Genomic DNA, 15,023 nt, shown 5'->3' on the forward strand with positions numbered 1-15,023 from the left:
TAAATAGTTTACAAGAAAATTTTAATAGAAATCGTGTGCTCCATTTTCTAAGAAAAATCTCAAAAAAAAAAATACGTTTTTCAGTTAAATTCTATTTGGAAAGTTCGCCTTTACAGCAATACTTCTTCCTACTTGAGCAATGAAGTACTTTGGGCACAACATGGTATGTTTTTTCTACCCTATTTCTTTAATTAAGTTGAGTGGTTTTAATGAATTGATGGTGGGGACAAAGGATTGAGGATGGGTCGGTGGCGTGACCCGCCAGTATAGTTTCGCATCATGGGCAACAAGGTGGACACCTTTACTGAGGAGCAGCTCGAGGATTATCAGGTCACTTCTTCCAATTGCTGTGTATAATCTTTCCTTATTATATGGTGTACGGTCCTACAAGGGCTAGGTAGCCTTTCTGATTATTTTTTGAAAGATTATGTTTTGTTAGATCAAAAAATGCATTATTTTTCGACGAAGTATTCTATTATTTTAAAGCATTTTTTTGCTAGTTTTGTCTTATGAATAGATTTCATCGCTGAAATGCGATTGGTACAATAGAGTGGATGATCCAATAATGTATATTTGAATCTCAGTTTTCCTATTGAGAAACCATCTGTATTAACAGGTGCATTATGCTCGTTACAGATCTTTTGTTTGTTTGCCATTTAAGCCTCTTCTCATGATTTTTTTTATCCAATTGGTCTAGAAGACTTGCGTAGTATTCGCCAGTTATTGTTTTACCCTTGACAGGTAATCAATAAAAAGAATCCCTTTTACAAAGGCCAAGAACTTCCCAGTATCAGACCCCTCATTCTGGACTATTCCTGGGATTATAGAAGCCAAGGCTAGGTATACCCGAATATAGAATGGACAAGGCTAATAGTTTATTGAGGGTGAATCTTTGCCATATAATTAAGTGAGAATCAAATCTTAAAACTATAAACTTTTATTACTTCCATAATAAAAATTTGAATCAGTTAAAATATTACACTTCCATAATCTTTAAAGATCACTGCCACAAACTTCTCTGTAGTATTTATAAATTAAAATAAATGCAAGTGCAGAATAAAATAAATAAATATATCTAAAACATTTAATGTAATGTAACATAACGTTTAAGTATACCTGGCTTTAATATAAGTTGGCATTAATTAGGCCTGTTTCAACGGAAAATAAAATCAAATTCTGTTTTCTTATTAATTAATTTATGAGTAACGTAATATTGAGAGACTGGATTTTGAAATAAGCCAGTCTTGCTTAATTTGTTTATCTTTAATATGTAAAAAAACCATTATTGCAGTTTTTTTTTATGTAATAGTATTGTAATTCATGTTTATTGTTATGTTTTGAGCTTAATATTGTAAAATTTAAGTACTATACTCATTCATGAGATGAAAAAAAATGAAAATTCAATAATTAATAAAAGCGTTGGTAAAAGCTAACTTTTTGGGTCCTCCTCTAGGTCTGCATTTACGCCTCTTTCGTAAGTACCATTTTATTACAGTGAACTTGTAAAATATTAAAGTCAACATCTAGTGAACTTCAAATTTTTAAGAAAACAGTGAGGATACCAGCAAGAGAAACTAGTTTGTATTCTAATATTTTATTTCTGTTTTAATGATTCTTTTCTTTACAGGATTGCACGTTCTTTACTAGGAAGGAGATCTTGAGGTGAGGAACCATATTCATGGCAAAGAATTTGGGTGCGCATCCTTTTTAATGGTCAAATTATGAATTGAAACGTGGAGGATATTTATTATTTATTAGAGTCTTTTATTTTACAAAATACAAAACATAGACAAAGAATTATAAAATTAAAATAAAAGACATACACTTGGTCGAGACCATCAGCGGGGTTGTTGTTTACAATTCCAAAGTGTAAATATAAATGATGTACAACTTAAAGTAACTAAAATTAACTTTATATCAAAATACAGAAAATACTCTTTAATTACAAATATTCTTAGTTATTCCGTATACCAGGAAAACTTTTAATTATTCTTAAAAATTATTTTTATTTTAATTTGTTATTTATCTATTTATTTCCAAAAAAAGTTTATTTAAAATTCTAAATCCTTGAACAATTAATATATATTTTCATTTATGTAATGCCAAAATTTTCAAAAAAAAAAAAATTTAAAAAGAATTATTGAAGTAGATACCCACAAGCATATTTACGGAAATTAATTAATGGAGTTCACTTATTGTAATAATTTAAAAAATTTATCATTTCCTGTTTGGTAAGGCTTTCCTTTAAGAAATATTATTGACGGCCACACCTAATCTGGGACATTCTGCAAGGAAGTGGTACAGACCCACAGTCACAAAGATATTACATAATAGGCAGAATTCATTTATTGGTTCCCTGAACGGGTTAGCATTTGGACAAAATAGGTCTCCTCTAGCTTTAATTATCCACGTCATTTCATTAAGAGAGAAAGAATCATTTATGTAGCTATTCGTCGTCAAATCATAATTCAGTATACTATATATTCTTTGTGATCTTGAATACCTAGCATCATTAATAAAGCCTAACATTTTGTTTTCAGATAAATTAAGTTTGATTTGTTTAAACTGTATTTTCCAACTATTAATTGTCGTCAAATTTAAATTTGTTAAGTCAGCTGCTAAATCATAATTTGTAATTAATGTTTTCAAACTACTGAACCAGGAAATATTTCTTTTTATTATTTCACAACGTGGAGTATATAATTTGAGATTTGAGACAATCTACTTAGTTGGATTTGAGATATATCAGATTCCGAAAATGTGTTTCTGTTTTGTTCACTAAATTATCCCGGGAGATAATTTCACCATGTTCAATTTACCAATTTGAATTTTTTTATTTAGGGTTTACAAAAAATTCCTGAGCATCGGTGAAGACAAACTGGCCAAAAAATCGCACGAGTCAACTTCTGCGACAATTTCCCTTGCTAGTATAGAGAACCTGGCCGAACTGAAGGTAAGAAATCACAGCTTTCAAAGACATTCATAGCATTGACTATGTGTTGTGACAACTCGACTAATAAATTCAAACTAATCTCACTCAGTGTAATCCAAACGGGGCCGAAACATTTTTATTACAGGCCACTGTAAATAAAAGTAAAATAAAAAAAACAATTAGTTGTGTTATTAATATACGTACGTTCAAAAGAAGCAAAAAAAATATCAGTTTCAGAAATGAAATCTATCCTAATTTTCGTCTAGGAGAATCCGTTTCGACGACGTATATGTGAAGTATTTTCAAGCGATGGGAGTGGTGATCAATCATTTGAAGAATTCTTAGACATGCTGTCAGTGTTTAGTGAACAGGCTACTCGGGACATCAAGGTGTACTATGCCTTCAAGATTTATGGTAAGAAGATTATGTTCACTTTTCTGCTTTCTCTCAGTTTTTTCTTTTAACTTAGAAAGTTTGTACAGCGTAAAGAATGAGAAAACGAAACCTATATAATCACAGAATCTATCGTCCAATGTAAGGTTTTACACTAACTTAAATTAATTTTTATAATTTTAGACTTTGACGGTGACAACTCTATAGGTTCCGAAGATCTGTGTAAAGGGGTGAATTTGCTGAGCCATGAAGAGCTTAGTCCTGAGGAAGTCAGCCAGGTGAATTCAAAATCTGACTATTTTGAAAGTAAACACACTAGAAAAATGTGAAACAATCGGCCCCAGGAATCTTCTTATTACTCGACTAGCCTGCGGGCAGTATCTGTTGTCACAGATAACACTGATTAATTCTAGATAGTGAACTAAGAGACGCTCCAAGGAAAAGAAACGTCTAAGAGTACAAGCTGAAAACTGGGTCCAGAGTCCAGGATACCTACCAACACATAGCCAGAGTAACCCTTTTCTTCCCTAGTTAAAGGTATTCGATAAGCTTGACAAATGAATTGTCTGTGTGTGTGCAGGTGTGCGACAAGGCGATCGAAGAGTCTGACTTGGATGGAGACGGCGCGCTATCCTTCATCGAATTTCAACACGTCATTCTCAGATCGCCCGAGTTCTTCTCCACCTTCCACATCAGAATTTAAAGCACTCTTAACACCATGCTTTAAATGTGGCTGCTTGAATATATTTTGTACAGTGTACTTAATTCGTATCTAATCTGATTCACAAGTGGCCAATATTTATGCTAAAAATACAAGTACCTCCACTTCAGATTCAATGCTGGAAGCATGAGTAAGGTTTACTGTTCCTTGAGAACCTCTTTTTTATAATTTATTTAATTAATAGCATTAATTCATATTTACTAAAATACTATACAGCTTGGAAATGTTAAGTCAGCCAGAAATGAGGAAAAAATATCTGTCAGTAATAGTTTCAAGGTAGAGAAAACGGAAATAGTACTGACAAAAAATGTAAGTTGGCGATAAAAATAACAACTTTAAAAGACTACTACTACTTTTGGTGCTACAGCTCATACTGGGCCTTGGCCTCCTCAAGCAACCTTCCAATTCCTCACTCCTAGCAGGTTTCTGGCTTCCACGCCTACCCCATCATTCCATCTTAATTTAGGCCTGCTAAATCTCTCCTGACTCTAAGTACATTTTCCTGCAAAAGCCGTCTGGCAATGTTATTTTAACCATTAAGTTCAAACTGACTGATAATTAGGTTTCTAAGAGACTTAATCTGTATAATTATATAAGTTTTTCTAAAAGCCTGGTCATTAAGAAGTAATATAAGCGTGGTTCAGTTAATGATTTTCGCCCAAAATTAAGTGCTGTTCTGAACTTAAGACATTCTTGCCACATGGTCTGCCCATCTGAGCCAGCCAAGCCTTATTGCTTTTACGATATCTGCTTCCTGGAATAGATGCTTTTGTTCCTGATACTTTTTTTAGAAGACTAGTTAGAAATAAATGCAACAAATTGCGAAAGTTACAAAATAACGTCACCTTTGCGAAAGAAAAATTAATTTATTGATTACAAATGAATATAAAATTATGTTTAGACTATTTGGCAAATAATTAATACAAATAATAATAATAAATAAAGAAAATACTCAGAATTAAACTAAGTTTTTACGACATGCGCAGTTATCAGCACTAAACTTAAAATAATATAAAGAGAATCTTCTAAAATTAAAATAAATTCTAATATAAATAAGGGTAATAATAATTAATATTATTATTTACTTACCAAAAATTATTTGAATTTTATTTGAATAATTTCCCATTTATTTTTCTCCACCTTATATATATAAGGATCATTAAAAGCAAAGAGCCTAAGCTGATCTAACTCCAAAATTAGAGGCTGTTTTTTTGAACTTTCTAACATGCGCAGTTATTCATTATGGTTTTTTTAATGTAAATTTTTTAGTACGAAAAATGAGATACATATATTCAATAAATTAACAATAAAACTGCTAAGTATCAATGTAATGAAAGGCTTGCTCATTTTAACTAACAACTTCCTGGGTTTCTGAAATAATTACTGTTACCACAGTGTAAAATTGATATCCTCCTTTAAGCAGCCCACACACAAAGGTACTGAACTACTCTTTGCTCATTATGTTTATATGGTGTCTTCATCCTTCTTCCAACCGAAAAACTGCGTTTAACAGGCAGCTAACTTACAGAGAATAATAACAGGCTCATAGTAATTTAATAAATTGAAAACATACCATCGGCAGTGCTGCTGTGAGGTGGTGGGTAGTGCAATTGTAAAATTTACTTCTGTACCAGTGTAATAAATTGCAGGCCCAACCAGCCGCTTAAATACTCACAAAAAAAAAATAAAAAATAGTATAGTAAAATTAAGTATTACTAAGAAACTTGTTCGATTACAATTTTAATAGGAGAAGGTCGAATGAGTGTTCACACAAAATATATTTATATATTGTAGAAAAGGATTTCGAGAAAAATCAAAACAAAATTCTTATTAAAAGTTGGTATTTTTATTTTTATATGTTGCTGTAAGCACACAATAAAGCTCCAATTTTTTTTTTTTTTTCACTTAAATTTATACAAATTTATGATATATCTTTTATTTTCAATTATTTACAAAATTCACTTTTAAAGCATAAAATATTTTTCTTGTAAAAATTGTTTATTATTTTTCATTATGTAATTCTTTAAATAATAAATTCTCTTTAAATTTTGGCGAGAGAGTAAAGTGTCTCACATTTGTCCGCTAACAAGAGCGCTAACAAGTTTTACTAGCTCAACCAGAATGTTAACATCAAAATTCTTTACTCAAAAAATTAAATAAAATAAATTCGTAAATAAAAAATTAAAATTCTATAATATAAATACATTAATTGTTAAAATGGTATTTATAAAGCGAAATTTTCTCTGTGCGTACTTTAAAATAATAAAGGAAGTTTTTTCCAGAGAGATTAGGAGTTGGTGTCTTTAAGTTTGCTGACGTAACTCTGGATATTTCAACATTTTCAAAATTAATTGATATAAACACTTAATATACTTCCAAGTTTTAATTTATTCACACACGGAATGATTACTTTCTCTTACTAGCTGGGATGCAATGTAAGGGGAAAAGTTGCCAATTGTTAGTAAGGTTTTGGATACTACAAACTCAGAGATTATAATTAATTTTTTTATTACAATTTTTTGTTTTCTTTTCATATTTGGAAAAACATTGCTACAATTAGAAAGTAATAAATTAATGGGCACTTTTTTGCTTAAACCATTTGGAACTTTTTTGTAATTGTGTATCAAATAGCCAATTTTTATATGCCATTGTCATTTTTATTTATTTATTGTTATTTTCACACAAAAACTTACTTTTTTTTTTTTTTGCAAATGTGAAAACAAGAACTAATTTCTTTCCCACTTTACACATCTTTGATGATGATCATTAAACATCATGTTTTTGAATGCAATGGGTACTTTTTTCAGGCAACCCCTTGAACCAGAAGACAGAGAGCACATGAATTTCTATCACATTAATGGGAATATGAAGAAATTTGAAGTATCAATAAACAGAGATTGCCAGAGACGGTTACTCCAAATTTTAAAATGTTCTTTTTAGTTTTTGTTCTAATTTTAAGATCTAAAAGTACCACTTCTTTAGCAAAAAACATTAGCATCTTACAGATAATGATCGCATTTCTTTTGACTAGTTTAATTAATGTACAAAACGCAGTATCTCGAAACTTATTCGTTCTTATGAACTTACTAGTCCAAAATGAAATGAAGAACTACTAAAGAGTGAATGTTCGAAGGGAGATGAATTGATTAAGATTGCGGGGTGTCCAAAGACGGCGAATTTATCTAATTTTTCCGAGTAGGCGCAAAGTTCACTTAATTTTTATTCAAATGCAATAAAAATTATTTCTTTTTGTACAGTTCAAGGAAACGTTGATGCCCCCCCTCTTTAGATCCGCCTTTTGCTTAAAACTATGGCTAGTAGAACCTTGACACACCCTAAGAAACCTGTTTGTTTAGCTGCAGTAAGAGAAAGTGTGTGGAGGGTTCACTACAAATTTATTTTTTTGATTTGGAAAAGGTAAAAAAACAAATTAAAAATCTAAAAAAGTCTCACTCTCTAAATTATAATAGCTTAACAAATTAACAAAAAAAAAAAAATCTAGATTACAAATACATATTTATTTTTAAAATTGAAATAATATATTAATGTACCTATTACATGAAATAAACAGTTGGTAAGTTGCTTTGCTAACTAACTTGGTAATCATAATAAACATAAAAACAATTTATATATATATATATAGGTTTCCAACATTGTTATTGAGGGACGGGACATAATTGTAAATGTTAAATGGGAATGCCCGATTTGATTTTGAAAAATAATAAATAATTTAGTTACGTGGTACTCGCAGTTTGTGAGATACACGAAATAGAAAATACTTAAATTTGATAAACAAAATTAAATTGAAGTTTGAATATATTGTGCTAAGATTTGTGGAAGAGTGTGCGATATTTATGCCAGATTATTCTTGTGGTCTGGCTGTAACGTGAAACTCTTCTGGATAACCCCAAGAAAAGCGGATCACGAAGCTTAAATGAGATCAGGGTGGGATTTGAAAGAATGCTCATCCTAGCAGGTGCAGCCCCTTTTCGTAGAGCCGAATAACCTGTTTTTATGGAGAATGTTAATATTGTAGATGGCACTCTAGATAAATTTGTTTGTTACGTTTAGCTCTCTAGAACTATAAAACGGTTCTTTAATTTGTTTCTTTAGAGAGAGTTTGGGAAAAGCTAGAATCGTCTTTCAGAGTTTAGTGTATTGTCCTAAAGCACTAAAAGGAATCGTATTTATTATCTGCTCTTGTTGGACAAAATGAAGCTGACAGGTCCTATTTTGCAGAGAGATCCAGCTGGAGGATCACTGGGCACCAGGTATATTGTGGGAAAATAGCGGAGAATCCAGTGGGGCTAAGGCTATTTATCTCCATTTAGTAAATTCTCCTAGTGAAGCTATAGTGTAGAATCTGAAGTCCTCAGATAATATTTTAACTTCTTAATTTCACATAAAATTGGACTATTCGAGTAATAGCCCTTAAAATTTGATTCGAAATTTTATGTAAACATGCTATATGCGGGTCTAGATGCATACATTCAGTTTAATTTTTCTTTCTACCTTTTGGGAGAAGTACTGTAACAGCAGTTGCACTTCTCTTACTTTAAGAGGAAGAAACATATCCGAATATTTATATATCATTAGATAAATAGGTACAAAAAACTCCTCAACCAAAACTTAGTTTAAAAAGTTAAGTATAGAGGATGACTAAACAACAAACGGTACACAAATCAGCAAGTACCCCCCATTTCATTAATACTTTAGCTCGTAATTTCAGCCATTTAGAAATTTCTAAAAAGCTTGTGTTTTGTTAAAATTTTATAACTGATATCATTTAAGTAATTTTACTGCATTGAATTTTCTTTAATATTGTTTAGAATTTATCAGACGTTACAAGATCGTAAACGCATCTGTAGTAGCAATTAATCTTGTATAATAAGTTAGTCTGTATGTTAAATGGGACCTGTCTTTAATTTTCAAGTATACTGTGCTTCTTTCGGTGTGCCGCGAATGTAATGTTTTAATTGATATGTTAACCATTTCCGAGGCACCTTTTATGCAACGCATAGATGAATGGCAATTATTAAATTATTGAGCTGCCCGAGTTTTCAGGCAAGTATCATTGCAAGATGCCCCAGCGGTACCTATAAAAGAATATAGCCTTACATGTACATACAAAATAATAATAATAATAACTGATACAAATACAATAAATATTGGCCTGAATGGTAAACAAGGTATACACGGGGAAAGTCACTCCTATAAGGAAACCAGCTTGGTGGTAGAGTCAGGGCTAGATAGATCGCTAACCGTGCCCGAGCCACTGTGTCTCTGCTGGGTGGAACAGGAGGGTGCCAACGGACCAGATACTGGCGTTAGTCCTGTGCCGCCATCCATCAGCGAGTCAAAGTTGAAGAGAATGCCAGCCGTTGGCGTTGTTATGGGTATGCCATCCGGTGTCAACATTGCCGTAGGTACTGGCAGACTGGTTGGCCGCTTGCCTCCGTTTCTTTTTGGTGGTAGAATTGTTATGTTAGATTCTGGCTCATTGACCATCTCTTCCTTAGAGTCCACCTGGAACAGGGAAAAACTGGTCAGAAGTATTCACACGACGTTCGCTTACTTTTTAAGAGCGTCAACAACTAAGGTTTGGGCGCCCAAAGCTGCTTTTTCAGTCACTGCAGTCTCTAGACAGTATTCTCTTGTTATGACAACACTGTCCATCGCCGGCAGTGAGCCGTATAAAGCTTCTAGAAAAAGAAAATCTAAGAACCGGGATTCCCGCGTGGAATCTAGTACGCTAACTTCTCAGCTAATCTCCTCTCAATCTTATTTCAATTATTAGAGTTGAAGAAGGCAGATATTTAAAGATATATTTAATGCTAGCAACATTAAATAAAAATTGAAAGAAGGTATTGTTACAGTGTTTAGTTTAAATGCGAAGAAAATAATGCTAAAAGAGCCTAAGAGAAAACCAGCTCATTGACCGACGCCAAGAACCTTACGGTGAGCAAAAATTTCTGACGCTACTTTTCTCAAACCACGTTAAAAATTAACGAGGATGTAGTTTAAATAAGTAATAAGTAATTGTAAGGACTAAACGAATTTGAACTTTGAATAACTAATGTTTGAGTTTTGTATTGGACTTACGAGTTTGTCTTTTGTCTAAAGTGTGTCTCACTTGAGATTTTCCTAATGGCTAAGCAACGTGACGACTTAGGTACACTAGAACATATCGGACCAATGGGGCAAGTATTGATCTAGTAGTTATGAAGCGTGGCTTTGTAAATAGGCGATTCCCTATTCGAAACCCGCATATTGCTACTTTTTATTTATTAGAAAAAATGTTAGTAGTTAAGTATGCGCTTTCACTCCCGCCAACGACACCTAATTGGTAGTTGGACGCTAAGCCCTGCCTGAAAAAATAGGCGATTAATTTACTTACTTTGTATAATAACTCACAAATATCAACTCACCTTCAAGGTCAGCGAGAATGGTTTGATGTCTGGTGGCGAGTCACTTCTTAAATTCTCACTGTCCGCCTCTAGTCGACAGCAAGGACGATGCGTTTCCAAAAGATATTCCAATTCTTCTTTCTGCATCTTAAGCTGCTGAATTTCACTTTGCAGGCCAGACTTCTTCTTTTGTAGGCCGTCGGTTTCCTGATGGCAGAATGACAAATTAAAATACAAATGTTTGAAGATGAAAAATTGAAATGAAGTAAAATTTTGTAGAGGGGAATTGTTGAACTGATTTATCAAGCAAGGTGTCTGAAACGCATATAAGTCAAACGCAGAAGACGATCTCAAGACTCTTCAATGTCTGAATTCTTAACATAAATCTTACCATCATCAATTCATTTGTATGATCCAAACGTCGTTTGCGGCACCTAGCGGCTGCAAGCTTGTTTCTTTCTCTCCGAACAGCCCGTCTTTCTTCTTCTTCTGGGGAAATCTGTAATGATGAACATGATGTAAGATTTCAAGTCATTTTAGTTTATCCCACGGCAAATTGGTCCAGCAAAAGCAGCAAACAGCAATGCAAAATAATAATACAATAAAGGCGTTAAGCGTGTTGTTTATTTTCTCTAAATTTATACTCACGGACTTATCCTTGTTGGGTCTGCGACCTCCGACATTCCTGCGAGGTTGGGTGGCTGCTGGTTTGCTGGTCAGCTCAATCTGTACAGCATGTCCTTCGGTAACTCTGGCACTTCCACCTTGCCAGCTTTTCGTATCAACCACGCTCATAAACCCAGGCTTTTGTACAACTGTAATAGTAAAACAAGATCTGGTGTGATCACTCATAAGACTTTCTCTTAATAATATTTCTTCTTATCTGAATTCTCAATAAAATGCACATAAAATCCGTGCAGAGGTTGTAGATCTAAACTGCCCATTTACTCAGAGTTCTACCGCACTAGCGTGAATCTTTAGAAAAGATACAATAAATAACAGACAAACCACTTTGGATTCTTTTAGCCCCAGTCGCTGCTTTTTTGCTCCTCCCATTGCGAGAAAAAATTAAAATTGTAATAGTAATTGAGACAGTTTTTGAGATAATTTTGAACACTTAAAAAACAGATAAACATTGACCTAAGATTAAATTAGGGCGGCCTCAAGGCCTACGCCACTGCGACCCCTTTGGATCTATTGTGGCTCCCCGACTTTAGAGCTCACCCTCCAGACCCGTCCGTTTAATTAGACTCTTAATTCTGGAGAGTGACTCCTGGGTAAAGCTCTCAGGCCTTGGTTTTTCCTCCCCGAGAAGTAACATCCTTAGCCATACAAGCCCCTCACACTGACACAACACGTGTAGTGCCGTTTCCTCCTCTTCCTGACAGAACCTACAAAGGCTATCATCTGCCAGGCCCATGCGATGCATGTGTTTTCTGAGTCTGCAGTGGCCAGTTAATAGGCCTACAATCATCCTGATAGCCCCACGCCCTTGACGGATTAATTCTGCAGTCAAACATTGACCTAAGTGAGGTGGTCAAAACAAATATTTATTTATCATAATTATCATTATACAATTAATACTGAAAAAAATAAATTTTCTAGTTGTACGATTTTTCCTTACAAAAAAAAGCTCTTCCGCGTCACTCGGGGGAATAAATAAAATATATATATATAAAATTAGTCTAGATACTAAAAATAAAACATTAAAAGTCTCTTTTTTTACATCCACAGCAACGGAAAAAGTTATGAAAATTTTCTATGCGGTAATTGAGGGGTTCACCGTCTAAACTTTAGCCATACTTCCAACGGAAAATAACTCCAAAATAGGGAAAAGACCCTCAAAGTGTTATACTTTTATGCCAGTTGCTTATATGAACAGAAAAGAACATACCTTGATGCGTTGGATGGATAACTGGTGGCACGAACCTGGCCTGGTTCTGGTGAGCTTCCACTTGACTTGGTATTTCTAAAAATTGCTCCACACTACGCAATGTGGTTGGAGTAAGTGTAGCTGTAGTCCTCGTAGGTACGCCACTGTTTAAACCGTCTAACTGTAACTGATAAAATATAACAGTTGGTAAATGACTAAGTACAGACTTAATCCCTAAGTTCAGTAGATAATCCATAAGTACTGATCTAATGTTTAAAGTGGACAAACGACGTTGAGAAGCTTGGAGGTGACTGACAGATAAACAGGCCATCTTTCAGGTTCCGTTAAGGTCTAATACTCCCTGTATATGGAAAGAGAATCACGCCCTGCGCTTTCCTAAGCTTTCTTTTTAAAAGGTAGTTTCTCCTCCCATAGAACAAATCTCAAACCGAGATTAGGACAAAAACCAGACCATCTTATCTATATATATAAATAACTCATAAAACCTACATAAGCTATCCGTAGGTTAATTATACATGGAATATACACTTCAGTTAGCAGTGGACCATAAGAAGTCTACGATCATCCGAATGGCCACTTTAAAGAAATACAGTTGTAAATTTTGTCGAAGAGCTAATATAAACTTTATAGTCTCGTCTATGTTGGGGTATCCACCATCACTCAGTACACACAATTCTTTGATGGTTGCACACATTTTGGAATGCCTCAAAAGAGTTCCTATGCCGTAAAAGGACCACGCAGGACCTATCCCGGAACAAGCGATCTACCATCTCATTGCTCCTATATTTCGAAGGACCCGGACACCCAGACGAAAAAGACATTTTGTCTTTTCCATCAGGATCTCCAAACAGTTCCACACTAACCTTTAGCGGACTTAATAAGGCTGTGAGGCTTCCATTTGGCAACTATGAACAAGCATTTGAAATGTATTATAAGTTTAAGAAAAACATTTCGATTAGTCTTCCAGGAGTTTTTCCTTTGGCAATTTTTGTTATTGGTTTTGAGGTAACGTGGGTACCATTCATCAGGAACTTCATTAGAGCATGAAGAGATGAATATGTTTCACTCAACAAGATTAATATATTTAATTCCAAAATAACCTTTAGTACTTAAAGGGTACCACTAACGGAATTGAAGGGAACACGGAAACTTAAGAGCAACGACGCAAAATTGTTTTAAAAAGCTTATTATCTAATTTATAAAAAATAAATAAATTACAGAAACACAATTTTATGAGTTTTCCTCAAAATGAAGTTATCATTAAAAAAAATCAACTTAGAAATCATAGGAATAATTTATAAATAAAACTCTTAAATTAAGTTTTCTTTTGAAGAAAGACTATAGAAAATTTTTAAGATTAACTTAAAGAAAATCAACATATTCCTTTAGTCCAGTTTATACAAAAAAATATGTTCACAAGGCTAGATGATGTCATCCATTCCTGAAACTTCACAACTTTTGCTTTTAAATTAAGATACTTTTAAACTAAACAATAAGGAATTGTTTCCTATTTAAATATTTAAGTAAAATTAACAAAATATGAATTTATAATAATTGTTATATCAGCTTTTTAACTAATTAAGCAAACAAAAAATGTTTTATATCATTTCACTAGTTGATGTTAACTTTATAACCTCTCATGTTAGGCAACAAATAGTAAAAAAATTTATTTTTTGCTATCAATAGTTTCAAATTTCATATTTATTGTTTATTTTGCAAAAAGTGCACCTAAAATAATAAATGAATAAAAATAGTAAATTGTAACCTGACCAATTGATTAGTATAAAAAGTAAGATAAAGTACAACACTTACAGAGTCTTTCATGGTGTAGCTGTTGAATGCTGCTGCTTTCGTAGAATTCATATTATAACACTTTGACACTTCTTTTAAAAATCAATATATATACAAAAGAAACTTTTGTTCTTTCAATACAATTAAACACTGATAGAAATATAAAACCTTTTTGTTTTAGTACGAACTATGTAGCCTTTAACAAGAAAAGTTACTGAATGAGTCACAGAGCTCGGGGAAGCCCATGGCGCAGTCAAGTCGCCCCACCAGGATGATGTCATCCTGCAATTATTCCACTACAACGTCATTCTTCCGAGAACTCATTTTTTTGATATTTAAAAAAAACACTAGTATTTCTTTCCATATTTATAATTACTTGTTCCAGTTCGTCAAAAATTCTTATAAAGTATACAAACTTTTAAAGAATATTATTGGGAAATTCATCTAATCTGAAGAAAAAATTCAGTGCAGTCGCACTTCGATTACCGTTAAATCCGAAATTTTACTCATCAATTTTTTGTTTATAAATATCATAGCCCTACAGAAAAGGAATATAAGATCCAAAGAGCAATACGGGTTTTTCGCAGCCCAAACTTAAATAGACCAAATTTTTCCATAAAACAAATTCTAGAAAAATGTGATGCCAAGGATATTGTCATTGTGTTCTATATGGTTACCTAGTGTACATCGCAGAAAGCTTTGGGAAGCGCACTGTACATTAAAAAACATCATTTGGTGAACAGTAAGAAGCCAAAGGGGAAAAAAGGCCTGAAATGGTAGCGTTTCACCCGAAACAGCAGGGTGATATGCTTTTTCGAGGCAAAGAAAAGAAAGTTAACAGTTACACCATGCGGCGCTCGTTCGTTTTGAGCTGATTGATGTCTG

General features: G+C 33.3%; 2 protein-coding genes across 2 annotated transcripts; one reads left to right on the top strand and one right to left on the bottom strand.

The window, feature by feature from the left end:
• Positions 1 to 254: 254 nt before the first annotated feature.
• On the top strand, positions 255 to 6,766 carry Cib2 (Calcium and integrin binding family member 2). Its single transcript, XM_074143145.1, has 6 exons — positions 255 to 330; positions 1,628 to 1,662; positions 2,842 to 2,953; positions 3,199 to 3,346; positions 3,509 to 3,603; positions 3,906 to 6,766. Exons 1-6 carry the CDS (start codon positions 280 to 282, stop codon positions 4,026 to 4,028), a joined length of 564 nt encoding a protein of 187 aa, XP_073999246.1. The 5' UTR covers positions 255 to 279; the 3' UTR covers positions 4,029 to 6,766.
• Positions 6,767 to 7,995: 1,229 nt separating this feature from the next.
• On the bottom strand, positions 7,996 to 14,411 carry kay (transcription factor kayak). The gene is made up of 6 exons (XM_074143142.1): positions 14,160 to 14,411; positions 12,348 to 12,513; positions 11,102 to 11,268; positions 10,845 to 10,952; positions 10,475 to 10,660; positions 7,996 to 9,572 (listed from the first exon to the last, which is right to left on the bottom strand). The coding sequence occupies exons 1-6, from the start codon at positions 14,208 to 14,210 to the stop codon at positions 9,258 to 9,260; spliced, it is 993 nt and encodes a 330-aa protein (XP_073999243.1). The 5' UTR covers positions 14,211 to 14,411; the 3' UTR covers positions 7,996 to 9,257.
• Between the last annotated feature and the right edge of the window lie 612 nt (positions 14,412 to 15,023).

The sequence above is a fragment of the Rhodnius prolixus genome, unplaced genomic scaffold, assembly GCF_049639745.1.
Source record: "Rhodnius prolixus isolate KJV_2025 unplaced genomic scaffold, Rpr scaffold_12, whole genome shotgun sequence".
Lineage (NCBI taxonomy): Eukaryota > Metazoa > Arthropoda > Insecta > Hemiptera > Reduviidae > Rhodnius > Rhodnius prolixus.